Raw genomic sequence first — 27,603 nt, 5'->3', positions numbered from 1 at the left:
GTAGTAAAGGTAATGGAGAGGTGTCAAAGCATTTCATTATTTATCAAATCAGACAGACCCAGTGATTCCATTCATACACAATCACCCTTTAATAAATCAACACAGTAACACCAATGCTCCGGTGAAATGCAGGGTGCTCTGAAAACAATACACTGCATCAGTATCATCAAATGAAGGTAATCCAAGGCCACTTTAGATGACTTGCGAATTAATTACAAGCTCCACGCTTACCATTTTATATAACACACTTTCTGAAATACATCATTCTGTCATAAAAAAATAAACTTCAAATGTCATGAAATATACAGCATTCAAGCCCTTCCACAAATGCAGGCCTTATCAAAAGTTAGAGTAAATCCATGCATGTTTGGCACTGTCATGTTTGTATTTAATTGTCACCACTTCAAACCAACTAAATAGGTTCAATTAATATTAAGACCAAAAACTATAATGCCGACAATCAGTGTTGGCGTTTCCAGTTCAAACACACGTTAGACAAATAACATACTAATAATAAACAACACAAGAATGTGAATGCAATGAATGACAGTCTCAGAGTTAAATGGAGTAAAACCAACACATATTCAATAAATATGAGTAACAAATCAAGGCAGAGATGAGTAGCTACATCCTAAATCCAATATTTTCAGATTGTCATTCAAAAGCAAAAAAAAAATCCCCTACCCTCCAAAAACAGTGAAGGGGTTTCTTATTACTCACAGTATTGAGACAACATTAGACATGCTTGAGAACACAGGAAGAGTCACATTTGTATTAAAGTTGTGCTTTCAGTCACAAAATCAACACCCACAGCAACAGCCCAAAGATAGGCCGACTACACTTAGTATAGTTACGGCTTTTTAAGAGTCATGCATAATGTATAATAGATCTCTTAAAGAGCTCTGACATCTATTGTCTGTAGGACATTTGTGATATCTAGGCAGGCATGAACATGAAGACACCCATACAGCTTCGGATGAACACTCACAGTATGTTTTATCTACGTTAAATGGAGGAAGATTACTGATTGTTTCTCGCTGGTAAAGCTAGTAAGCTAACCCCATAATGTGGCGTGGGTTCACAACATGCTAAAGAAGAGGGGAAAGGCTGTAGATATTTTGGATGTGAATGCTAACGCACATCTATGTACATGTATAGCTGTACAAAAGATTCACAACCTTTTTGTGGCCGTATCAGTATCAGGCAGAAAAAATTAAAATAAAATGGAAAGCACTGCTATCACAATCACCAAAATTTTAGAAGACTCTTATCTAGTCTAAATTCCCATCCCTTCTCTTCAGGTAAGAACGGTGGGGCAATGGGTTACTCTTGTTTTGTTCCAAAGATTTGGAGCAAGAAAGAGAAGATGTAGATGATATCCAGGTAGATGTTGAGAGTGGCGAAGACATACTCTTCTGGACTCAAGGTGTAGCGCTTGTTGCCCATGACGAGCTGGGTGTCAAATGCCAAAAACTGCAACAGAAAATAAGTCAGTAAGTAAGACATATTGTTTTTTATTTCTGATTCTGATAGTCCATAATATACAATCATGTCCATCAATAGCGGCTCTTACCATGGTAAACAGGATGGCTCCCAAGGCAGCGTAGGTGGCGTCCAACCAGGGTACCTAAATGGCAAAAATGACATGATTACATGCGATGCCAGTGTTTAGATAACCACATGAAAGGTCCACCATGTAACATCTGAACAGAGGTGGGAACAAATAGCCTATATCAGAAAGTATCCTATTATAAATTACAAATACTTGCTTATAACATGTATCAAAATCAAATACAAATTAGTGGTGTGACAAAATGTATACAAGAATATATTCTATACAAATCGATATTATCACATTTCAGGCATTTAGTAGTCTTAATATGGGTTTGACCTTGACACAAACTTTACATTGAAAACAATAAGCTCTGCTTATTTCTCACATCGGCATATCTTGGAGGTGATAGGCTACGAATTCAGGGGTGCATGCTAGATGGTTTCTGTCAGTCAAAGCAACCACTGACTAAATGAGTGAACAGAAAATTGACACGCAACCGGAGGAACTGAACAGTTGGGCCACGCTGATGCACAAGTTCTTTAAGAAGACTGGCCGTTAAGCAGAACGGTCTGACTAGCTACAGTCTGAGGTCTCAAGACTTAATTGTGTTGCCTGTACTTAGTGCACAGACTGAGCTGGGAAAGACAGTTTTTATGGGCTCTGCTCCTCTCACTTGGAATAACCTTCAAACTACAGTATGTGAACTGGTCTCTCTGTCTGATTATAAAGCTCTCACAAGTACAAGGATGAATGAATCAGTTGGTTCTTGACATTGTGTGTAGGTGTCCTTATATTTCTTCTTGTAGTTTGGCTGTAACTTTCTGTGAGCTGCTGTGTTGTCCAGGTCTCCCTTGTAAAAGAGATAGTTGATCTCAGCAGGACTTATCTGGTTAAATAAAATAAGGATGCCTTTTTCAAGAGCAATAAATATAAATGCCACGGAGAAAGTACATTTCTAAGATCTCCAACTTTACAAGCAATCAAAAGTGCAAAAAACATAACCATTACAGCAGAGAGGGTTACAGTTCAAAGTAGTAGAAGAGAAAGAGAAGCCTCCCCCTCCACCCTACACCAACAACAACCTAAAAAAAACAGTATTCTTCTTTGTGTGGTCCCTAACACTGCAGTTTGGGGGAATACAAGTGCAATACGATAGTTCACAATGAGTGCAGGGCATGCCACGTGATTCCCTTACATTAAGCCAAGACTGTGATTGCTCAATCAATCAATCAATTTTATTTATAAACCCCAATATCACAAATCACAATTTGCCTCACAGGGCTTTACAGCATACGACATCCCTCTGTCCTTAGGACAGAGCAACTGAGGAGGGATCCCTCTTCCAGGACGGAAAATACAAATTACAAAATACTCAAGGTAATTAGATATGTATTCTAAATAAATTTCATTGAAATAATTCCTTACTATGTGTTTGCATTAGCCTTGTGTCAAATATTTGCCAGACTTTACATAATACTGAACGTAACTACTGTACTATAATCTTGGTGTCTCATCCTCCACACACAGTCTTGCATGACACACAACTGATGTAACTGCTTGCTTTGGATCGTCATACTTACATATTGAAAGGGAAGGACGAGCGCCAGCACCAGTCCAGAGATGAACATGACCATGCAGAAGACGAAGAGCACGCCTTGGTATGATGTCACATCAAGCTGGATGGAGAAAACACATGAAATCAAGATGAAGTATGTTCATCCAGAAGCATGAAAATCTGACACACGTTAATGAATTTTACTCTCAATGCTGCATATAATATATCACATAATATAAAAGCACAGCAAAAGAAAAATGACATTTTCTCACCTTAGTTTGGAAGCTGAAGATTGTGACCAGGAGACAGACTGCTGCTGTGATGCCCAGACACATCACTACTGACTTGGTGTTATAGAAGCTATTGAGACAAGAAACATCCAAACAATACATGCTGAGAATGTTTCAAGAAAACTAAAACAGAGTTCACAACACAGTTTTTGGCCACACACACAACCTCACATACTACGAAGAACAAAACCATTATCTGGATGCAGCAGCCATCATAAGAAGAATCTAAAGCAGAGAGACAGAGACAATGTAAAGTAACTCAAGACAGTACCTGGACAGCATCCCTGTCATGTAGGAGAGTGAGAGTGTCTGAAACAGGATATATGATAGTCATGTGAGAATGCAGGCACTTGTGTAAAATCTCAAACCATGTGCGGTGAGCAATAACTTTCATAAAATATAAAAAAAAATGTATTAGTTTTAGTTCATTTTAGCTGCTGTACTTACAAAGATGCACAGCAGAATCAGATTCCATGGAAACTGTCTCCTGTAGGAGTGAGTAACACAGTTTTAACATTGTAGGCGATTTACTTTTTTATGTTCTACATTTCACTATGACAACTTTTACCATACCTTGGTGCAGAGCAGCAAGACAGGGTCAGATATGTGACAAAGAACACAACACTGTTGGACAACAAAAAAATTGTGTCAGTTAGACAGAAGTGACATGAATCAAAATTGTACAGAGTAACTCTGTATTCCTGACCTGACACTGACAAACTGTGTGACTTACTAAGAGGCCCAGTACCAGCCAGGGTTGGCTTGAATGTAGTCCTTCACTGGGTCACTAAAAGAAACATAGTCTTTGGTTAGCACAGTACCCAGTGAATCTGATCAGAATTACCTGTTCAATATTGTTAAACATGAGAGAAAACTGGTCTAACTAACACTCACCAGAATGTGAAAAGAGCCACAATAGCGAGGGTGACCAAAAGCTGGATCATCAAGATGGCGTACACCTAAAAGAAAGCAAGGCAGAGTCAAAAAAACATGTTGTAATATTGTGGACGTGGTATGTGCTGGTCAGGTGTTCAAAGTTTAACAATGTTCATTTGAGGTAAATTATCAGTGATACACTCACAGCAGAGCTAATATTGTGATCAATGTGATGCTAAAGCTTTTGATACCTTACGGATGAAGACCCTCCTGATGTTGTGATCATCCCAGGTGAACTCTGTGAGCATCTCAACATCATTGTAGCATGGAGCACTGGTGCCTAGACAACACATTTATGTTGGATGTCAATCTATTTGTTGAAGATAATGACACAGTAACTTTACCACCTGGAGGATTAAGTGTTGCCATACCTGCCGTGGCTTCCTCATAGCTGGGAGGAGCTGGTGGCACTAAGGCCTCTCCACTGGAGGATCCACTGGTGGACTTGTTTGCAAGTGACAGCTGATACAGCAGCACAAAAGACGAAGAATTAATTATCTTTTAGTTTATAGTTGGCTGCACATTTCAGGTGAAAGTTAATCAATATCTGAAGGAAAAAACCCTGCATTTAACAAGAACTTGGAGCTGTGAAAGGTTTCAGATAGGCCTGCTCATCTACCAGTGTTGCGTGTGTTTATATTGCTCCCCAGAATAACTAGTTAACTAGTGTGATACACATACATATAATCTCTCCTTGAAAATATTAAGTTGTAAACATCTATGGGTCAAACTAAGGATCACAATATAATTCAAACGATTTGGCATGGGCAGATTATGAGACAATGGGCCCCTGGGCTCCCACTACCTTTTCTACACAGAAGCAAGAAAACCAGACTTTGTAGTGGTTTGCCTATTTTTGCGTCTCTTTGATATGATTTTGTGTCTTTTTTTTGGTAAATTTAGTCTTTTTGTGGTCATATTGTGTCTCTTTGTGGTGATTTTGAATCTCTTCCTGTTTGATTTGTGTTCATTTGAGTAACATTTTGCAAGTGAAGTGAAGTTCTCTTTGGTCCCTGAGCCTGTGACCTGTTCAGTAACCCATCTATGCAATTAAGCACTATTACAAGTGAGTCATACTGCAGGAGCTTCTCCAGCTTGTTAAATGAAATATGAAAAGCATAAAGATGTTGCTGTGTGTGTTGTATTGTACAAGGGTGAATTCTAATAATTTATTTAATCTATTTAACTGTAGCAGCACTGGTAAAGCAAATGTTTTTTTTATTCATGATTTGACAATGTTATAACTAAGCACAGGCTCAATTATTTGGTGATACGTTATTATTTGGGAGCTAGATCCAGACATGCTGTAGTTACGTTTTTTGTAATTAGTGTTCCTCCGCCAGGAAATTTGGAGTCAAACACTTAATTTCCACTATTCTTGTGAATATTTATGCATAAATGTTTGCCTTTTTTTGTATTAATTTATGGTGAAAACATCTTTCATTTCATAACATTTCATTTTATCAAAATAAAAGTCATTAGGTACTTTAATGTTTTTTTGTTTTTTGGAGGGCAGGGGTGGGGAAGATGACAAATGCTGCACATTGAAGGGGCTGAAATCTACACCTATATGGTAGATACTCCAGCCTTAATTACATCTATTTGACTCGAAATGCAGCATTGTAAACAGTATTTTGTTCACTTAACCCACTTTTCCATTGAAAATAAGTGCTTTGGATATTGTTGTAAATTATTCTGAATGTCATTCAGTCGCTCTACATTTAAGCTATATAACGTTTTTAATTATACAGAGTGATTAAGGTACTTGGCCTACCAGGCTGGACCTGCAGTCTGCCCTACCATCTTGTATTTTATACTTAAGATCATGCCCCAAATCCCCAGTGAATATGGAGATGTGACTACTTTCGTAACTAAAGTTATAGTGGGATAAAAACATCCTTTCAGACTGCTTTTTCAACCTGCCCCGGAGAGAAAATCGGTTGTCATGGTGACGCAACATGGTAGACCAGTCTGTGACGCATTTCATTCACATAAACTCCGGTTTCACTCCACTGCTTAACACTGAACACCACAAAAATACATCAGCATACATGACAAAATTTAACAAGGATAAGACACCATGAGTCGGTTATGTAACAGCTATTTTGCAGCTAACATTACACAGAACAAGTAATTAAAATCCACTACCCAAGTTCTAGTTATCATTCACTGAAATGGATATATCTAATGGTATGTACAGCTGAATAGCCGACATTGCTATTAAACATTTCACAGTAGTGAGTCTAAAGGGAGACACGCATGTCAGTAGGCTGTTATATAATAACCGAGGCCCAATACAGAAAATCCAAAGACAGATCTATTTTAATTGTCGTAATTAAAGGTAGAAAATGACCAAAATATGGACTGAATGCCATGATGCAAACTCATACCTTGCCCTGTGTCATGATGCCTGTCTGTCGTCCCGCAGTCTTCCTCTGTGTGCCAACCAGTCAATGGGGCTGTGGTGTCTCCTTTCTTGATAACGTAGTTCTTGCAGAGTCTGTCTGAAGGACTGACAGCTGTGAGAAACGACCTCGGATTGATAGTGTTCTTCTTGCTTGCTCACACTGGACACCCTCTGACGATTTAGTGATGTAATCCCCAAACAACGCAGTTAGGACTCGTGCAGATACCCCTCCTTCACCCACGGAGGGATGTTCTAGCAGCATCCAGGTGAAGCTGCACCATAGAGAAAGGCTGGGACTGTACCACAGCAGCAGGGAAAACGGGGAGGACGGATGCCTGCGTGGTGCGTTATGAGGAGAGGAGTCCAGAGAAATCTGGAAATACGGTCTGCAGCAAAAACTAGGAAAGGGATATTTCTAACTTTACTCAGTGCTGAATAAAATGTTGTCTGTGGGTTTAAAATAGGTCTGAAATTACCTGGAACACAAGTGGCTTATATTTGGGGAAGGTGAACAATTTATAACTGTAACTTTAAAATTAATTTCCATTTATTATCCACATAGCATTCATTTAAATAAGTGCTGCTTAGGGAGTATTTACTGCTAATACATGTTCCCTTAAAAAAACAATCCCAATATATGATATTGCATCATGTGGATTATTTGGAAACCCCAACTGATACTGCTGAATAAATATTATAAAACTTCAATATGTGGCAAAACAAATTCTGGTTACATCAAACAACTATTCATTATGTACAATATGTACACTTTTATTTAAAAGTGTAAAGAGCACAGATGTGTTAAAAATAATACAGAAAAAAATGTCCTGTACTGTAGATGGTGCAGAAAAAGCATTCAAAGTCAAACTTATCAACTTATTTCTTGTTTAAATTTAAAAACTAACACAGACGCTGGAAAAGAAAATACATAAGTATTGTAAGAACTGACATTCAGATTCTGGTCTACACGCTAGTTATCTTTGGATATTCATTGAGCTCTCTGTGAACTATTTTCACGTCTGTTTTTAAACATATGATGGAGCTACTATATTACTGACTCACATGGGGATACAGACAGATGAAAACAATTATATGCTGTCAAACACATCTGTGGACACAATGAGGCAATAACATGTTATCTGGAATACATCATGGAATGCAGTTTGCTTAACAAATGAAGGTCAATATGGCCATGTTCCAACGGACAGGAAAAACAAAAAAGTAACAAGGCAATATGTAAAAAATGAAAATTCAATTGAATTTTAATCTCCCAAAACATCCCCTTTGGACTTTAATTTCCTTCACTGATACATATGGCAAAATATAGACTTATGACTATTCCAGTGGAACACATGAGGTCTCTAACTGGCACATTACATGTGAAAACAGTAAAGCATAGATGAGTGTAATGTGGTCCTTCTATTCAAAACATCTCCCCCTCCCCTCTGGTTCCTTCCAGTCTCAGGTCTGTGTCGTTTCTGCCCAGAGTGAACAGACTGACTACAGCCATCAAAGCTGCCAGCATCATAACTGCACAGCCTCCAAACATGTGTCTGGTGCCGCTGCCCTCCTCCCCTGCACCTGTTCCTGATATCTCCCCATGAAGCGCCAGCAGCCCCAGGCAGGCCAGCAGGTGCAGAGGCAGCCGGAACCAGGCCAGCACCCCAGCACGCTTTTCCTCTGGGATCACCCTGCCCTGGAGAAAGCTGACTGCAGGGAAGTAGAGCCCACAGGCCAGCTCCAGCAGCAGGAAGGCCAGGAAGGACTCACGAGGTCTAGGTTGGCCTGGGGTAGTTGAAAAGGTCAGCATGAAAAGGGAGAAGAAGGCCATCAACACAGCCAGGCAGAGAACATGGCCAGGCTGTAGACGGTAGCGTGTGGAGGTGGCTAGGCGGTAGAGCAAGGAGCCGGCCATACTGGCAGCCATCAGACAAGAAAACACTATTCCCAAAGGAGGCCCATGAGGGTCCAGTACCGGGGTCCACAGGAAAACAAAAATGTAGAGGACACTTTCAAACAGAGCTTGCACTCCACCTAGTAGCATGACTCTCTTGTCTGATAAAAGGCAGCGCAACCCATCATGGCAGCTGCGTGAGAAACGGGCCCTCGCAGACAAACGGGTCACACCTCCATTTGGAGCACCTAGAATAAGTTTATGTTTGTCTCCCTCGTGGCATTCTTCAGCCTCTTCCTTGCCCCAGTCTGTTAGTACCACCCAGCCACAGCCCATCAAGCAGGGGACCGCCAGAAGAAAGGGGGCCACTGGTCCTAGGTGGAGCCATTCAGCCAGCAAGTTAGCAACCAGCCCTGCTCCCACGGCGAGCCCATGATTCCAGGTAGCAACTTTGGTGAACGTACTTGGGATCCACTCCTTAGGAAAATCATGGACATCTACATGACGGTGCACGTACCAGGCTTCAAATGTGGTGGTGAGAAGGGATGTGGACAGACCCCCCAGGATCCGACCCACAATCAAAACAAAGTAGTCTGTGGACAGCTTGGTGAGACAACAAGCAGAGTAGGACAGGCAGAAGAGAAGACATGTCTGTCTGCGGCCCAAGACTTGAGGGAGCCATCCTGAAAAAGGAGCAAACAGAACACAAGAGGCCAGGCCACACACATATAAGATGGCTATTTGAGATTCCAGGAAGCTGTAGTGGCGGTACAGTTTGTAGAGGTAAGGACCCTGGAGCCAGTCTGCCCACAAAGCCAACAGGTATGCCCGGAGGAATATACTCTGGAAGCGACGGAAAACTGGGTTGGCCGTGGCAGTAGGAGTAGACTGAGGTGGGGTGAGACGGCGTGCTGCGAGCTCCAGGACAACACACAGGGCAAGCAGGAAAATGATGGCAAGATATGCTGTCACCAACATGGTGTGATAAACTGCACCCACTTGAGGTCAAACCTGGGGTCCCGGGGCGTTTTCAGCTCTCTTCTTTCTATTTCTCAGCACCTGAGGAGAGAAAGGATGAACAGGATGTACATTCAGAAAGATGAACGTTGACGTTACCGTTGAATAAGTTGTTAATCTGTCATGTGAAGTCGTAGCTAACTTTGCTAATAAGCTTGAACTCCAACGAATTTAGTTAACTACTCAACTAAAATTGCATTAATCAGTTACGGAAGTTACCTGCATCTATGACGGAAAGCTTGACTTGTGACAGTTCAGTTTTGTTTACTTAAACACGTAGACTATGCTGCTGTTGTTTAGCTAGCGCTAGCATCCAAGCTAACCTGCTACTGACGTTAAAATAAAACGTTATAACTTCCGTTGCTATCCTGCCATACGTTTCCCACCATATTGCAACATACTATATGATATATCTTACCGTGCCGTTTGACATCGGTCCCATATTAGTTTCACGACGTACCCAAGTGATAACATTAAACATATCTGTCGATAAGTGATAGTGTATAAACGGCTACATAGCTAACAGAGCATTCACTTCCGGGATCCGGGATCTGTGATCTCACCACAAGATGGCGGCACTGCTTTGCTTTCTGAGCTCCAGGGGAAGGAGAAAGTTGTTGCCAGACTTTCTCAGAGGGCCAGTCCACTCCAGGTTGGATTTGATTAATTTACTAAAACTTGGTCATTTAAAGGAACTAGCTCATGAGAAATAGTTTGTAGTTTTTGTGTTGTTGTTTTTGTGGGGTTGTTTTTTGATGAACTCCTATGACTCCAACGTTACAAATGTGTGCAACATGCCAAAGGCTAATGACCATGAGCTACTGTTGCTCTGCTCTGTTTGACCTAGTTTTAGCTTTGAAGGCAGTCACGCCTCTAGGTGACTTTAACATGCACACCCAAACAGCATACAGGCTATAAACCTGTGTTAGATAATGACAGTGCCATCCAGCTAATGCAAACTGTAGTTGTATGTAGTTGTACTCATCCCTGAGATCTATACAGTCCTAACCAGTGGTGGAAGAGTACTCAGATCCATTACTTAAGTAAAAGTACTAACAATGTAGAAATACTCTATCGCAAGTAAAAGTCCTGCATCCAGAAACCTGTGTAAAGGGGAACACCACCTACATTAATCAATCAATCAATCAATCAATTTTATTTATAAAGCCCAATATCACAAATCACAATTTGCCTCACAGGGCTTTACAGCATACGACATCCCTTTGTCCTTAAGACCCTCACAGCGGATAAGGAAAAACTCCCCCAAAAAAAACCCCTTTAACGGGGAAAAAAAAACGGTAGAAACCTCAGGAAGAGCAACTGAGGAGGGATCCCTCTTCCAGGACGGACAGACGTGCAATAGATGTCGTACAGAACAGATCAGCATAACATTAAGAATTCCAATATGTTATTTCCATGGCCCTGGAGAGTTCAATCAATATTTGTGAATGTGAGCTACCCTCTCCAAGAGCCAGTAGTCTTAAACTTGTGATGTCATCAAGTATAAAGTCTAGAGCTGCTCCATAGTTAATGTATGAGAGCCTGATTTTGTGGACCCACAGATGTTTGTTATTTTTTTAATAACCAGATGAGTTTTATTCTACTGTAGTGCTTTCTGCCCTGAAACAGAAAATGAACCCATGTACTCAGAACACTCCCCTGGCTGCTCTCAGTGTCATCTGTGACATATTTTCAAATTAATTTTCCATGCAGTTGCTCCAGATTTTACACCCTATGACATCATAAATTTGGGTTTTAGCACCCTAGTTTTTTTGATCTGGGAGAGAGTGTTTCATGTTAAGGCTACTCATATTCTTGGACTCTCTTATACCATAGAAATATATGAGTTTTGAAACTGGGCAAAGGTCCCCTTTATAAGCAGGGTGCAAAACTAACTTTTTTAACTACAGCCAAATGGCAAGTGTATCCCCAAATTTTACCAGCCACTTAGTAGATTACCATTGATTTTTTTGGCTAGTGAGGGTAGCAAATCTACCAGCCACGTGCATATTTTAGCAGCATTTGGCTAGTGGATGGTGCTAAGTTTGTACCCTGAGTATAAGTACTCACAACAAAATATGATTAAAGTACTAAAAGAAAAGGTACTCGTTCTGCAGTAAAATGTCTCCTGTGACTGATGTATTATGTATATGCCATTATTAGATGTAAGAAGATGAAATCTGACGGGTCATGAGATGATTAACGGGAGAGGTAAGGAGAAAAAAACAAGTTCTTCTACACAAATATTTGATTTTTAATGTGTGAAATATGTAATACTTTGACCTCTTTTGGCCCTTAACAGTTATTGAAATTAAACGTGTGAGACATTTGAGGGGAAAAGTCTCTTTGGTGCTTTTATGTAAGAGGTCACGAGTCAAAAAGATTGGAAACCAGTGGTACAGTATTTTGTCTTAACAAGGTGTTATATTTTACAAGGTTATCATATGTTTTTATGTGAAATCTTAGGCAAATAGCCTGATGTAGTGTAGTTAAAAAGTACAATACCTCCCTTTAAACTGTAGTGCTGTGGAAGTATAAAGTAGCATAAAATGGAAGTGTGGAAGTGCCTCAATACTTTACTTAAGTACAATACTTGAATGGACACAAAAGAATGACACACAAACAGAGTAATACATAATTTGAACTTTATATCATTATATCATTTCTATTTAGGAAGAAAGATTTACAAAATGTACAAGATGTGCTCAATCAGCCTTAATCAAACAAGCAAACAGTGAGAAGACCAATCAAACACGATCTCTCACCCAAAAATATCTCTTGTGTTTGTATGACAAACATTGGGGGCAGAGGAAGGGTGCGTGTGGAGTGAGTGCTGGTGATTTCAGGGATTATGCTGGTTGGTTACATCATCTGATAGCAGGAAGTGCGTCGAAGATGTCTGAGAATCCCTACTACATTATGCTCCTGTGCAAAGCCCCCTTGGCATGGCCAAACCCCCACCTATTACAGGAAGGTCACTACATTCTTCTTTACACCGAACTCATCCGTCCGATCCATCACATCAGTTCAGTCATTGATACATAGACATTAGGGTAACATAATATTTACAGCAACAAAAATTAACAAAGGAACTACACAACCCAACATGCATGGGGCGTCTCCATCAGCCCAGATGTCATACGATATAGTGACACAGACACAATGTTTTTGTGAAATAAACTAAAATGCCATTGACTTATGAAGTTGGCATATTCAAACCCAAGGTGTGCCGAATGCTTTCTGGAATAGTAAGAGACAGAATGAATCCCATTGTGTACAAGTGACACGTTAAAATAGTGGTCTCATTCCAGTACAAATGCAGATGGTATGTTTGTGAAACAGTGATACACAATTACCTTAATATTTCAGATTCAGCTATATATTATATACAGGTTCCCTTTCTCTTAACACAGACTGACATAGTCAATCATCACTAATGGTCCCTAAATATAACTGTCTTTCAACTGCTGCTTAGTGATGGCCTGTTGATACTGTACGGTTTTAAGGAATAAACAGAAGTGAACTGGCTTTTATTCTTAAGTATGAGTATGAGTATTATGAGCAAGTGCACAAATGATTTGTCCAAAAGGGTAATACTAAATCTACATGATAATTTATTTTTTTACTGGAACAATGTCTGTCAAGAGGTGTTGAGGTTTATGTGTATACATGAGCTTGTATGTGTGTGTTTATTCATCCCAAAACGTAGTATGAAGATCAATAGTGAGTCAAAAATATGTTCGCTGCTGCCCTCGGTTATCCTGAAAAACACTCCTCAGATTGCACAACTCCTTGTTCCTCAATTTTCAAGGAAGTCCTCTCCTTGGAAGATGATATCTGTGCAGATGTGTGTGTTTGTGTGTGGTGTACTTAATGTTTCTCTGTAAAACAGTTTGGATCTGTGTGCTCCACGAAGAAGCGGCCTGCTCAAGGGTCGATGCGAAAGGCCAACAGTTTGTCGGAGTGCAGATTGTTGAGGGTGCGCAGGTCCGGCAGGCGCAGGAGGAGTTTGGGGAAGAGGGCGGAGTCATCTGGGCGACGGCGAGTGATCAGTGACCTTAGGGCACGGATCAGACCCTCCTGTAGCTGTTCCACAGCCCGCATGTCTGAGATGCCAGAACGATCTGAGGAGCACAGAGGACGCCAGTGTGAGTGGTTGACAGACACAGTTACAACATTATTGGTTTATTAACAAAGCGTCGCTGCCCTGCAGCTTTTGCCACTGTATTTCTACTCATTAAGTAAATAGTGTGCCTCTCTCACCTGCAGAGACCAGCACCACAGCCATAAATAGGGCCATTTCATCAGGCTCCAGCCCCAGGGAGCCCAACTTCTCGCTGAACTCAAACATTGCGTCCAGTAGAGAACCCATGCCCAAGGCCCGCAGAGTGGATAGGGGGTAAGTCTGGCCATTCAGGAACGTCACCGTACGCTCCTCAGCATTAAACAAGGTACAGAACCTCACCATCAGAACCTAAACACGCACGGTACAGAGACAAAGGAACACAAAGATAAGTTTGAACCAAATAATTACATAAGTAATACCTGATGAGTCACAAATAAGGACTCACATATTTTAAATAAATCAATTGGAATGTCTGTCATTACCTGAAAGGTGCCTGATTTGAGCAGCATGACTTGGTCTTGTTGGCTAAGCTCTTGAAATCCTGGGATGCCCTTGGCAAACTCTACCACCTCCTTGACAGCAGGAGTGAAACACTGCGAGAATGATTCCCATATTTCCTGACTCGTGCGCTCTGCCCCTGATATGGGCCATGCGTTGAGGGGACAGGCCTTAGAGGAAAACAAGGACAGAAAAAATCATAAGTTGTTGGTCAGACAAAACACATCACAAGAATTTTGATCTAATTTAGTATGCTTACTGCTCTTACCAGCACTTTGGCTCCTGGAGCTAATTTCCATGGGCAAGTGGGCTGGTTTTGGGTACTTCCTGCATTGCGGAAACTGTTATGATTGACAGAGGTGGCCCTTTGAGAGGTTGTACTGTTGGACTGCTCATGATTCTGGTTTGTTGACACTAGGTAGGTATAGCGGTTGTTTTCCACATTGTGGAATGTAGCCTGGTTGTCATTGGGGGCAGCTGGGCATAGAGTGGCAGACGCAACAGGGCATGACTGATAACTCTGTGCAGGGTTGGGGTGAGAGGAGACTTGGGTAAAGTTGGCATCCTGAGAAAAGGAAGATGTGTTGTTGTTGTTATTGGTGGTGATGTTAGCCCTCTTGGCTGCTCTCTCCTGGCCGTTGTTGTTGCTGCTGGTGAAAATGTCACGGTAGGCTCTGGAGATGGCCCCAATGGCCTCTTTTGAGTTGCCATCTTCTGGGCTGCTGGGAGCATCCCTCACCGAAGATGAGTCCATGTCCATGGCAGCCGACTCGTTTAGGCTGTTCATGTAGCTCTGCATCTCATCCAGAAGTCGCTGCTTCTCTCTCTTGGGGATGCGGCCAAAACGCACAGCTAGGGAAGACACAAGAAGCAAGGACAGATTAGCTTTCAGTCATTGTGACAACATGGACATTGACACTGGACATGTTTTATGCCTTATGTTTTCAGAGTTGTATGTTTTTTGATTGGAAAGAATGCTGTCTAAAATTTCATAAAATTATGATATATGCCATTTAGGAAAGACAGGACTACTACTGTTACTTATGCCGGCTATAAATTAGATTAAGCATGGTGAAACAGTTTCCTGTTACACCTCTTTATATATACATAAGAAGCATGAAATCACCTTAAGTGTTGAATGATTCAAGAGGAATCACACAAGTTGTGAGATAAAACTTCCCTCTCCTCACCCATATCCCCCATCCCCCTTTCCACAGTAACCATCAGCTGGAGAGGCTATTTATAGACCCCCTGCTACCATCTGCCTCATCCTCTCCTCTATCCACCCCTGTCTCCTTCCTCTCCCGCTCCCTCCCTCCATTTGTAAGTAGGGCAGTGGGGCAACGTGAGCGTGATGTCACTGGTACTGAGATCGTGAGAGGGAGAAGGATGAGAGAGGTGGGCTTGAAGCGCATAAATGAGTTGCGAAGACAGTAGTCTTCGCAACTAGTAGACAGTAGTGAGAACATGAACATGAAGAGGACTGACATGAGAGATGGTGATGCATGGAAAGTGAGAGTGTATTTGTGCAAGATGGAGTTAGATAAGGCAGGAAAGTTGAGCTGGTACAGCTTCAAAGACTTTTGCAAGTATAGCATGTCTGAATTTTCTTTTTGAAAGTGGAGCAGAAAAACTGTATAGCAATTCCCATATGTTATACGTAAGCACTTTACATGAAGCCACAGTGTTTGGTCAAGTGAAGTGACTTGGCCCAGTAATATGCACAGTACATATTGCTATGTTTACCAAATATACAGTGATCTGTTCATTGCCAGCAGGGTCGCTTGATGAGGATGGGGCCAATAATGTGGCATGAGATTAATCCCTTTCATCACGGTTAAAAAGAAGCAAATGCAGACTAGCGAGCCGGTGCTCTAAAAATGATGCTCTGGTTAGAGGAAGAAAAGTGTGCCATCATGCCAACAGACTTAATAATTTGCCTATATTGCAGAGCCAAAGTCACACAGCTGCCTGGTGTGAAATCAGGGTGTACTATTTATTGTGGGCTGCAGGCAGTTGCATGCGGTTTTCCTGTTTTCGTAATGATTGAGGCAGAGCAAAAAGGGGTTTCTAGGTTGTGGTCCTGAATGCTTTCGAAAATCGCCTCTAAAAGGGGCGACCTGACTGTTTGTTCTCTCACTGAGTCGTATTTTGCCACCCTATTTTCTCCGTGCACCAGAAGTGTCAAGCACATGCAGAAATAACACTAACCTGTTTACTAGATTAGGCAATGCAGGGTACTGGAGGGTGGAGATAAGCAGAAACCATACTGAGAGGAAGAAGGCAGGCAAACTACACCAAGTAGGTCATGATGTATGCAGGTCCAATTCTGTATTGTTTTTCTAGGTCAGCCCAGCTGTTTTCTTAATCTGCCATGATAGGTGATCAATCAATGTTGAGCTATCAGAACTAAAACTAGGTGATGTGAGCATCACACCTGATAAAATCTGTCACAACGGCTGGCTGTTTTCTGCACCCTTTGCTTAATTGTTGCCCTATCCCTCATTAATTGCGGTAAGATATTCTGTGGGCATACACAAGGTAATCAAGTTGACCCTGTTCCAATTTCCTAAAATAATTCCTGTGTTTTCTGCAGTTTTCCAGATGATAGATAGCTTCGGGGACTTCAAGGCTCCTCTTCTCATAAATCATTGTCTGAGGGGGAGACGCAAGAGAGCTGAGGGAACATGGTGGGTACGTGGATGGGGAGGGGCTGTGCTGAACAGGAGTGTGGAGTATTGTGGGAGGATGCTGTAAAGGGCATGAGAAAGACACCTAGAAACTTAAGAGAGAGTAGTACAAGGCCAGATGGTAATCTTTGGCAGTGCAGTGACACAGTAGAAGGGCAAGGCAGGTGCAGGTCTGCTGATAAAGTGAGTGACTGAGCCAGTGGCACGATGACCTCAAAAGACTTTCCGCATTACATTTTTCACACAGACCTACATATTAGTACTGTGCCTCTTTCAGGCCGCCCATTTCCCTGCTGCTTTGGCTAATCAGAGCACTGTGGCATTCTGGCAGAGCTGCACGAGGGCCTCTCTCGTTAAAATGTGTCAGGATGTCTCACCATCTCTTGACATGCCAACGGAGAGGCATTTCTTGAAGCGGCAGTGCTGGCACCGGTTGCGGTTCATGCGCATGATGAGACAATTCTCATTCTTCACGCACATCTTGTAGTTGATGTTCTGCTGGATGCTGCGGCGGAAAAAACCCTGAAACAAACAAACGAAAAACAATCTCATGAAACTGGAGCACCGAAAAGCAACGCATTGTTGTAGCATTAATGGTCCAATACTTATTTTCTGCAGTATCAGTACACCAGTACTAGCTGCGCTTTCTCACTCTCTCTACATTTATTCTGCTGTTCTCGGCTACTAACCAAGAAAAGAAGTCGTTGTTGTCACGTTATAGCCTTGTTACATTTATTTTTATCTTGTTTTTTCCCCGCGGTATTGGAAATGTTAGCAAATATTGGTATTTTTCAAGTTATTGTATTGAAAACAGAAAGTCCAGACTTACCTTGCAACCCTCACATGCATGCACACCATAGTGGAAACCAGATGCAATGTCCCCACAGACTTTGCAAAGCAGGACCATTCCTCCTGTCTCTGTGGAAGGGTAAACAGGTAGTTAGATAAGCCAAAAAACTTTAATAAACGTATTCATCTTTGAGCGCATCGACACAGTGAGGAAACACTTACTTGTGAACGTTCCTGTGAACCCGCATGGCCTCTTTCCCGCGATGGGGTGTGCATAGGTATGCTGTGGAGTGGCTGCTGCAGGGGGGGGACTGTAGACGTCTGGGAACTGGAATACCAGTTTGGAGGACGGGGTGGTGCACCCACTTGCCCTGTGTTTCAACGCCCCAATCTCTGTGAAGGTAACCTCCTCTGGAGATGAGGGCTGGGAGTGTGAGGAGGGTGACTGGGTCTGGTACCCGCTGGAGGGGCTGCCAGGGCTGGGGCTGGAGCTGCCGGAGGACCCTGCATACAGGATGACTCCTGCAGAAAGGAGAGAGAAAAGAAGACATCAGACCTGTGAGCTGAGAGTTTGTGGTCAGGTGATTCAAATTTGAGTTAAAACTCTTAAGTAAAGCACACAATGTTGAAATGTTTCATAGGAGTGGCCAGGTGTAGCCACTGAAAATCTTGGGGTGGTACACCGAAACCAAAAGCGATAACTGAATTTCAGGAATTCTGCTCTGCTGTTGTAGTGCAGCCTATAGGCCTATCTATACAGCCTAACTTTGGAGCGTTATTAAGCCCCCCTACTGACAAGCTGCGCTGACATTGTTAGAACCAAGGGATGCCTTAGGTTGTCTAGTTTCACAATATACCACTGTCTTCGGGTATGTATGTATCTTCTAGCTTAAAAAATGAGCCTGCAGCTGTGGGCACCTTTCTTTAATTACCTTCCAAATAGCACAGCACACGTAGTACGCAGGTGACATGGTACTATAGACTGGCACCCTTTGAGTAAAGCTCTATAGACTGGCACCCTTTGAGTAAAGCTCTCTCCTGTGTATTTTGGCTCTCTGAATTAGTTGTGTTCCCCCAACTTGTGCTTCTTATGTAGGCTGAGCGATCTCTATACAATTATTTCCCGCCGTGTGAATGACTTCATGTAATGCTGCTGCCCTCTGATTGTTTCTTTTTTCCAATCTAAAGGTCTGTGATGTGCTCTTTTCTATCTGGACAAAAATGAGCACCCCACAGCCTCTTGAAGACATTCATATTGGCCTCCAGTTATTTTCGAAAGAAGGACCAGTGATTGTAATAGAAGGGCCATGGGCCCCCTGCACCCCCCTTGGTGGCGCCACTGCTTACTGATTTAAAAAGTCATTGGCTGAATATAAATTGTATCATAAATTTAAGTTGGCCATCCATATGTTTTTAAAACCGCTCAGCTACTGTACATCACTGGATGTGATGTAATGTTGCACAAATTGCAGGCAGCAGTGAGCAGCTCTGACAATTTGCTGCGTCGTTGCCTCATCCTGAGTGCAATAGGCGTAATGTTGCGCTCAAGCGGATAAAGTGGGCGCTAAAAATACTGCTGGTAGCACAGCAACAAAGCAGACGGGCTTCCTGCAGGAGCACCAAGGACGCGTTTTTTCCCTAAATCAAATCTGCGTCATGCTAATGCATTTATATAGGGACCGTGTAAATATGTAAAGTGTTTTCTGTTGTTGAGCTGTGACTGTTTCTGAAGTTTCGCTTTCCTCGCACCCCCCCCCCCCCCCCCCCCTCTCTCTCTCTCTCTCTCTCTCTCTCTCTCTCTCTCCTCGCCCTCTCTCGCACTTCTAGTCATGCGTTGTGGATGAGCTGAGACACGGCCTCACGTGTCTGCGGGGTCTGCTGCCTCCTCCGCTCCAATAATAGCCTCGCTCCCCTGGCACCGTGCCCAGCGCCAGCTAACAGCACGACACCTGACCGCCGCCTCACATGCATGGACTCCTGACACGGTTACTGCCCGAACCAAATCCGCAGTCTCGTGTTGAAATACATAACAATCTCAAGTCAGATCTGTGTTTACAAACACACGCTGACTGGGAAGCTCCCCGGGCATGAGGTGGCACCAAGTCTCAGCCACTGCTGTTCGTGCGCCACCAACAGTTGGAGAATGTGAGTCACGTTTTTGCAAAGGAAAAGCCTCAACTGTATGGACCGGACTCGTCTAATGTTACACTAACAACTCAGTGTACAGTAGAGAGACCTTCAGAATGACAAACTGCATGCAAATCAAGTTCAAAATAATCTAAACAAATATGGGTCCAATTTAAAACTCCATTCATGATTGGCTTGCACATGCAACTGAGTGAATTTCCAACATCCACAACTTGTGCCATAGTGCTTCAACCAACTGAGCCTTGTATATGGAAATCATGCATTAGATGCAGTCGGCCTGTTGCCCTTTGCTGCACAAGGTATTTGTTTTAGCTCCACTGTTTTGATAATCCCCCAGGCAGCACGTGTTGCCGGTTTGTTGACTCATGCCAGAGCCATAGACAGACCCAACAGACGGGCAGGCCTGAGCCTCACCTCTTCCTGAGCTTACATGCAGACAGCCACGGCCCAGTCCCCGCTCCACCCAAACACATTGCATGTCCACCTGAAGGCTCACATGTACAGTAAGTGTTTATGAATGACCCTTAGAGACGCTGTGCTGTAAACACTGTCAATTAGCAATCCCTTTTACAGTCTGCTTTCACACAGTGCAGGAAGGAAACTATAAAACCTGCATGTATCATGTGTCATAGTGGAAAGGTCAATACAATTTAAATGTAAACTTTGCACACTCCCTTCTTCTTCTTGCCCTATTGTGATTACAGATTAGTGCTACAGAAGGCAGCACTTGTCATTTGCACTCATATCTCTAAGTATCCACAATACAAAGAATAAAAACAGCACTGCTATTTTTATTCTCTGCATGGGTAGCTTGTAATATCAGTTTCCAAATTGAACTGTTGTGGAGGCATTCCCTTACTTCACATTACATGAAATTCCTTCCTCAATGCCCATGTTGAGCTTAGCCTACCCGTGCAAACACTAATCTGCCTGGGACTGGAGGCAGGCAGAGAAACGTGAGCAGTGAGCTTCACAGGCGCAGCAGCAGCAGCAGCTCCTCTCTGTTTCTCTCTCGTCCTTTATCTCTTACTTTCACTTGTTCGGCTTATAATGCAGGGGCATGGAGAGCCAGCAACACAGGAGAGATAGCTTACAGTTAAGGTGACCATATTGTGTGTGTTTGCCCTTGTGCTGCAAAGTGTATAAACACAGCATGTGGTTTGCTTCTTTAGAGCAATGCAGTGTTTTTATGCTATAGTAAAAATAATGTAGGATATAGGATGCAAAAAGAAGAGTTGTGCTACTGAGCATTGCCAATGTATGAGCACTACTTGGGTGTTTGCAGTAGACTTCATTAACTCGGGCTTGTGTAAGTAGGTCAATATCACAGGAACTTGATAGAATTGTATGAGCCTCCAGCATCTCTCCAAACTGATGCAGTATCACACTCAGGCTCATTCAGTCACCAGAGGAAGTGTGTTAGAGGATCACAGAGGATAGCTGTGATTTATTTTATTTATAAGCGCCATGATGTGATTTAAAATCTTTAGTCTAATATCCTGGGGGTTTTAGGGTGACTGAAATCGCTTCATGTCTGGCACGCGCTCTGTCAAACATAGATTGGAAAAACATCCTTTTCAGGATTGTGCGATTTTATCACCAACATGCAGCCTTAGTGTTACTAATCCGCTATCTGTTTCAGCATCGCTTGGAGAGCGCAGCGGATGAGAGGAGAGATGTTATATTTAACAGCAGAGTCACGTTCCAGCTGAAACGCACCCTAAGCGGATGTGCGCCCTGAACCGATGAGTTGGGAACAGATGTTGCAGAGTCAAAATCGAGTCCGCTCCTACCGCACTGTGAGCTGTGTGATTCAAACAGGAGGCAGGGATGGGAGGGGGGTGCTTTCAATACAAGCAAAAGGCGCATGAGGCGGGAAAACGTGACGAGAGAGAAAAAAGTTAATGCATGGAATCGCTGACCCACTGACCAAGCTCACCATCACCGCAGGCGGCATCAGCACAGAAGCGTCCGTGAGAGCGGGGAAGCGGCGGGGCGGGAGGAGGGCCCGGGTATCTCACGCGTCGCACGCGGCTCTGCGAGGGAAGCCACGTGAGGAAGCTTTTGACGGAGCTTTCACTGGGAAGACATGAAGCTGCTGCGCTCCAGCCAGGAGCCAGAGCTTCTACAGCCCGCCAGGGGCTTATAATTAAAGAGCCAAATTAAATAGAGCAGCATGTTATGCGGCCGGGTGGTCTGACTGTGCACCAGCAGCAGCACCGCCTGCACTGTCAACCAGGCGCTGTATCTAGTTTAGGAACAGTAGGTGAAGTATCAGTATGTGGCCAGACCCAAGTTTATACTGTGAGGGAATGCCTTTGATAATAACATTCACAGGCAACTGTAAAATCATTTAATTTCTGGTGCATTATTGCACAGTTTAATATACACTTTAGTTGTTTTCTTTAAATCTCCTCTGATAATAAAATTACCCTTCCTTCAAATATATTAGAATAGGGGAGAATGGGTTCAGTGTCCCACTCAGTTTGTTTCATTCAGAGACTCCATGCTGTCAGTAAGCCTTGCATCACATGTCCTACCATATTTTATTGGGGTACTTTATTATTATTATTTTTTTAGATATTTCATTTTCTTTTTGTGCACAGATGTCCTGAATATATTGACTTTTTTTTTTTGCATTGATCTCAGTCTGTGAATCTTTTTTGTGGCTGTCCAGCTTAGATGCAGTTTTTTGTCACAGTTTGCAGCAGCCCTAAGACGCAGATATTTCATTACCCATATATTTTGGGAATACTGTTTGAATTTTTGGCTCTTTCTTCTTCTTTATTTTTACTCGCAATCGCATAATGTGAAATGTGAATTTTATTGTTAATTTCACCAGCCTTCAAAGTAATGTGGTTATTTTATTTTATATTTTTTAATATTTTATTTTATTTTATTTTATATTTTATTTATTTTTTATTCTTTTCCTCGGGGGTAGCGGGATGACACTCAAAAAATTTCTGGCGAAGGATACTCAAACCCCCTTTTTATAGCCCCCCCCCCCCCCCCCCCACACACACACACACACACACACACACACACACACTCACACACACACACTCTTGTATTAGCTATTACATCTATTACATGTTTTAACATGTTGACTTTATCAAAAGTGTTTATCAATCAGATAAAAACCTGGCACCAAAGTAATGATAGTTTCCAACTGATGGTGAGAAACATGGGTTTTAAAACTGCTCAGAATAATGCAGAAAACTTCCACCAGGGGTGTGCCAGAGGAGGAACATACTGTACATGTGTGCATAAAGTTATGCAGCCGACTGTGGGGAAGGTCAATGGGTCTGACTTTATCATATTAGTATCTTTTGGCAGCTAAATGTAATCTAGTTATAGTACAGCTGAGCACATTTATATTGGTATCAAGAAAGACTATACACAGCTGACTCACACATCAAAGTACAGTTGAGCCTTCACATGAGGTCAATGATGTTTCATTAAAATACTGAACTAGGCAAAAACATATTGCATGTTGAACAATTTGCATAATGAAGATGTACAGTTATACATTTTTCTAAAATTTGGGAGTATGTAAACTGTAAAAACTGAGCTCCAATATGCTTATAAAAGGGAGGAATACATAACAGGCCAAGTGTGACAGTATATATCTGCAGATGATCTACTTGGATCTATTTTGTACTTTGTATGGCACAAAAGAATCATTACAATAATCTTTTCGGTGAATTCAGCCTTTGCATGCAACCCTCCCACCCATTCATCTCTGCAGATGAAATGGGGGCTCTGTGTCACCGCACACACACACACACACGCACACACGCACACACTCATACACAATCTCATTTGATCTCGACTTTATGAGCCATACAGCCCCACCACTGCAGCCATATTTTTGCCAAGTTATGATGATGTTTATGAGCTTTGTTTAGATCGCCACACTGACCTCATGAGTGAGATGAAGTCATGTGCATTCCAATAACATATTGAAACATTAAAGGTCAATGAAACCAGTTCAAGGTGCTCACTTACATTTAGATTGCTGAGAGGAGAAATATATATGTATATTACCATTTAAATAGAAAATAAGCAATGATTTGAACAGTAAAATATCTAAATAAAAGATTGCCACAAAACCAAACATCCTCTAAACATCAAACACCAGTGAAGCCCAGCACATGCAGCTGACTAATACTACAGCTATTACATGTGATTGCTCATTTTACTGCCTTCCTTGTTCCCTGACAAACACCGGTTTGCTTTATCAACATAAACACAAAGTCATAACTCGAGTGGGTTTAGATGAGAGTAGCATGTTGACGGTGCACAGGCTGCGCCCATCACCTGTGCTGGAACGTGACTGTCGCTGTTGTAAATGATTCACCGTCAATTAGTAGAGGAGAGCAGGAAGCATGTGCACCTTTGGCTGACCTCGAGAGAGCGCTGCCTAATGCTACTTAACGGATGGGAGTCCTGCGGTTATCAACTTTTATGCTGCAGGCAATGGCCTTGATTATAGAAACAAACACGCCCTTTACGCTCAAAGTGTCTTTGTTTTTTCCTCCAGCGAGATGATAAAGAGGTAGTTGTAAGCAGTTAAAAGTTCTGGCTCTGGGAGATTATGATTACAGAGACAGCCAGTGTACAGTAGCTCCACGTGAGTTTGTTTTCATGGAGGGAAACAGGAAGTAGCCAGTCTCACTACAACCATATGGTGCGGCTCGCTGTCAGGAGAGCTGCACTCCAGGCGCTGCGTTTGACATTTGAACGCAGCGCTGTAACTTTTTTTTTGACAAGTTTGCGTAAAATCTGACAACAATGATGCACTTTTATGGAATCCAAGAACAAGCTGGCGTGATTAAATTCCCAAAGAGGGAACTTGTGCCAAAGTGTCATAAACCAATACAATTAAGCACTATAGTCAACCTCTTGCATGTAAAAAAAAAAATCACATTTCGTGCATATAAGAACTCACACATAGACAATTGCACATACAATTTCTAAATATGCACATAAATAAAATTGGAGCTTTAAGTGTTTTACACAATCATTCAAACAATACATAATGGGAATGCCACTTTGCGTTAATTAAATATTTCTTACATTTAAATAAAAGTTATATTTTATTTAAGGTGTAGGCTGAGTCATAGCTAAAATGTCATTGTTAAAATAATCTATTGATTGTTGGCAACATGAAGAATGAAACCGCTGAACAGTGGTCTTTTAATCAATTCTGACTCCCAAACAGTTGAGGCATGCCAGACATTGCTATCATAATGGAGCGGTTGCCACATGTCAAATATAAAGTTTAGATGAATCTTACCTCCACCAGGGCTGTTATCCATATCTCTTGTTGATGTCAGTCACTTTAAACAGGCTTGAAGATACACGTCCGTGAATGTCACTAGACTGGAGCAAAAGTCTTTTGAAGACAGGTGAGAAAGTCAATAAACAGCTTTGCGTAAAACACCTGCTCCATGGAGCGCACAAATGGGAAGAAGTGATGGAAATGTGTCCAGTGCGCGCAAAGTTGCTTCCCAGTAAATTGCAGACAGGTGTCTCTCTCTCTGAGTGTGCTCAGATCTGGTCTGACAGAGGTGAGTTGTGCGGGCTTGTCTTCTCAAAGATACCTGGATGCCTTCTGTGCACAGGATACTGCGCCTCGGCTCGAGCGCGTGTGATGTTTCACGAGCGGAGATTAAAAGATTCTCATGAATTCTAAGAAAGTGGAGTCAGCAAATCCGTGAACGGGGTGTCAGGCCTGACATACACACCCACGGATACAAACACCCACATCAATCACGTTTGCAGGTGAGTAAGAAATGTGACCGCCTTTCCGTTCGCTCAACTTGTGTTGTGTGTGTTTGTGTGGGATTTGGCTCACTCTTTGTATCTCGCGGAGTCCCTTCTCTCCCTCTCTCTCTCCTTCACGCTTTTGTGCCTTTTCATTGGCGGGGATCTGGGGCTGAGGGGAGTTTGATGCGCTTATTCGACCGTGGTATGTGTTCAGTAAAGCCACGCTACATGTGCGCGCTGCATGTGCCGGGGAGAGCGCTGCCCTACTGATACACATTTTATGCAAAACACAGAGCGTGTGGTGCGCAGGGATGGAGAGATTGGAGGATGAAGCACATGGACAATAGGCGTGGCTCACCGTGACTGCTTGTTCTCTGACAAGCGGCGCTGCAAACGGATGGTAAACACAGAGACACGCCAAACAACAAGCGTCAAGTTCAAAGCCCATGTGCCAAAGGAAACTGTAGATGTGCAACTAAACCTATGTCACGGCAAAAAGCTGCTGTTGGAGCGAGACGTAGTGCAAACTTTTAACTGTAGCTAAACTTAAGTGTTTTGATTGTGATTGAAATGTTAATTCCTGTTTGATAATTTAAACTTGTATAAATATTTTCACATGATATTTTCAAAACTAGATCCACTCTGCACGCGTCAGTTTTCACACTTTTTATTTGTAGTTATAATTTGAAAATGTGTTGGCGCAACTTTAAGTTCTTTAACATTCATACTGCAACAAACGAAGCCTGCTGTGTATCAACATGCAGGTCAACTGTGCACAGCTTGTGGAAAGCGCCCCCCAGTGGCAATTCATGGCACTGTTACATCTGTCTATCTATCTATCTATCTATCTAGAAAAAAGTTTCTTACAGTGTCAATGTGAGAGTACACATTGATATTGCAAACAACTAGCTTTTGAAAAAGCATCCATAGACTCATAAATGTGCAGAAATCTCTATAATAATCCATCTTTCAGTCAGTCAGAAATTACATTCAACTGAGTATTTTTTTTTATCACTTTTTAGAAGTTTTTCATTTATTTTGATAGTTCATAGCTCTAGCGCCTCAGCTAAGTCTGAAACCAGGTTTATTTTTGTTTATTTCCCTCTATTTTCCCTCTCTTTTTACATCTAAGCTTTTGAAAATCAAATTCTGACAATGTAAATACGTGTTTTTGAGTTTTCATTCACTATTAAAGTGATACGCTATTGCCGAAAGGTCTAAGGTTATCAGAAATGACTATAATTTGTAAATATTAAGACATACTAACTAATTATACTTCCTTTTAAGTCCCCTTTTAAAACATACTTTTATCGGACACCCTAAGACTGTCTTTTATTTCTTCCGTTTTTATACACTTAAGTGTTTTTATCAGTTCTTTTAAAAGTTGTTGTTTTCATGTCTTGTCTGTTTTAATTATTAGCATGTAAAGCACTTTATAACTGTTTTGAAAAGTGCTTTATGAGTAAACAATAGAATAGACTTAATTACAGAGTGATGAGTCTCTGTGGGTGGAGGGAGGTGGGAGGAGTGGAGAAGTGGTGTGGGTATGGGAGGGCACCCCTGTGACTTTGGGGATGATTCTTCTTCTTGCTCTTGCTCTTGTTATTGTTATTTTTCTTTTTTTTAAAAATCAAATTATTTTATGTTGATGTACAGTATCTGTACTTTATTTTACTACCTTATTTGATCCTACCTCTGTGCGTACTACAACATTTGATCCCTTATTGATCTCAGGGTATCATGCACAATTGTGAAGTTCAGAGAAATGAGCCTTAAATGTAGATGTTGATTATATGTGGAATCCATCTGCTCAATAAAAGATATTTAAAAAAAAACAGTATTGCAAAAATATTGCACGAGTTGACTCATTATTGCAGATGATAATATAGGGTATTATTATTATTATTATTATTATTATTATTATAT

At 41.9% G+C, this 27,603-nt stretch overlaps 3 protein-coding genes across 3 annotated transcripts; all 3 read right to left on the bottom strand.

The window, feature by feature from the left end:
• Positions 1–65: 65 nt before the first annotated feature.
• Positions 66–7,345, bottom strand: LOC117258579 (protein lifeguard 2-like). The gene is made up of 12 exons (XM_033629603.2): positions 6,727–7,345; positions 4,708–4,798; positions 4,528–4,616; positions 4,295–4,359; positions 4,134–4,187; positions 3,974–4,024; positions 3,848–3,887; positions 3,672–3,709; positions 3,383–3,470; positions 3,136–3,231; positions 1,574–1,627; positions 66–1,473 (listed from the first exon to the last, which is right to left on the bottom strand). Exons 1-12 carry the CDS (start codon positions 6,739–6,741, stop codon positions 1,324–1,326), a joined length of 831 nt encoding a protein of 276 aa, XP_033485494.1. The 5' UTR covers positions 6,742–7,345; the 3' UTR covers positions 66–1,323.
• Positions 7,346–7,486: 141 nt separating this feature from the next.
• Positions 7,487–10,229, bottom strand: slc61a1 (solute carrier family 61 member 1). Its single transcript, XM_033629602.2, has 2 exons — positions 10,073–10,229; positions 7,487–9,696 (listed from the first exon to the last, which is right to left on the bottom strand). The coding sequence occupies exon 2, from the start codon at positions 9,613–9,615 to the stop codon at positions 8,167–8,169; it is 1,449 nt and encodes a 482-aa protein (XP_033485493.1). The 5' UTR covers positions 9,616–9,696; positions 10,073–10,229; the 3' UTR covers positions 7,487–8,166.
• A 2,053-nt stretch (positions 10,230–12,282) lies between these two features.
• On the bottom strand, positions 12,283–25,953 carry nr1d4a (nuclear receptor subfamily 1, group D, member 4a). Its single transcript, XM_033629599.2, has 8 exons — positions 25,205–25,953; positions 17,980–18,279; positions 17,798–17,886; positions 17,346–17,490; positions 14,547–15,130; positions 14,263–14,448; positions 13,918–14,128; positions 12,283–13,778 (listed from the first exon to the last, which is right to left on the bottom strand). Exons 1-8 carry the CDS (start codon positions 25,224–25,226, stop codon positions 13,582–13,584), a joined length of 1,734 nt encoding a protein of 577 aa, XP_033485490.2. The 5' UTR covers positions 25,227–25,953; the 3' UTR covers positions 12,283–13,581.
• Between the last annotated feature and the right edge of the window lie 1,650 nt (positions 25,954–27,603).

Source organism: Epinephelus lanceolatus, chromosome 8 (genome assembly GCF_041903045.1).
Source record: "Epinephelus lanceolatus isolate andai-2023 chromosome 8, ASM4190304v1, whole genome shotgun sequence".
Taxonomy (NCBI): Eukaryota; Metazoa; Chordata; class Actinopteri; order Perciformes; family Serranidae; genus Epinephelus; species Epinephelus lanceolatus.
Note: the sequence above shows the minus strand (reverse complement) of the source record. Positions and strands in the feature narration are given on the sequence as shown.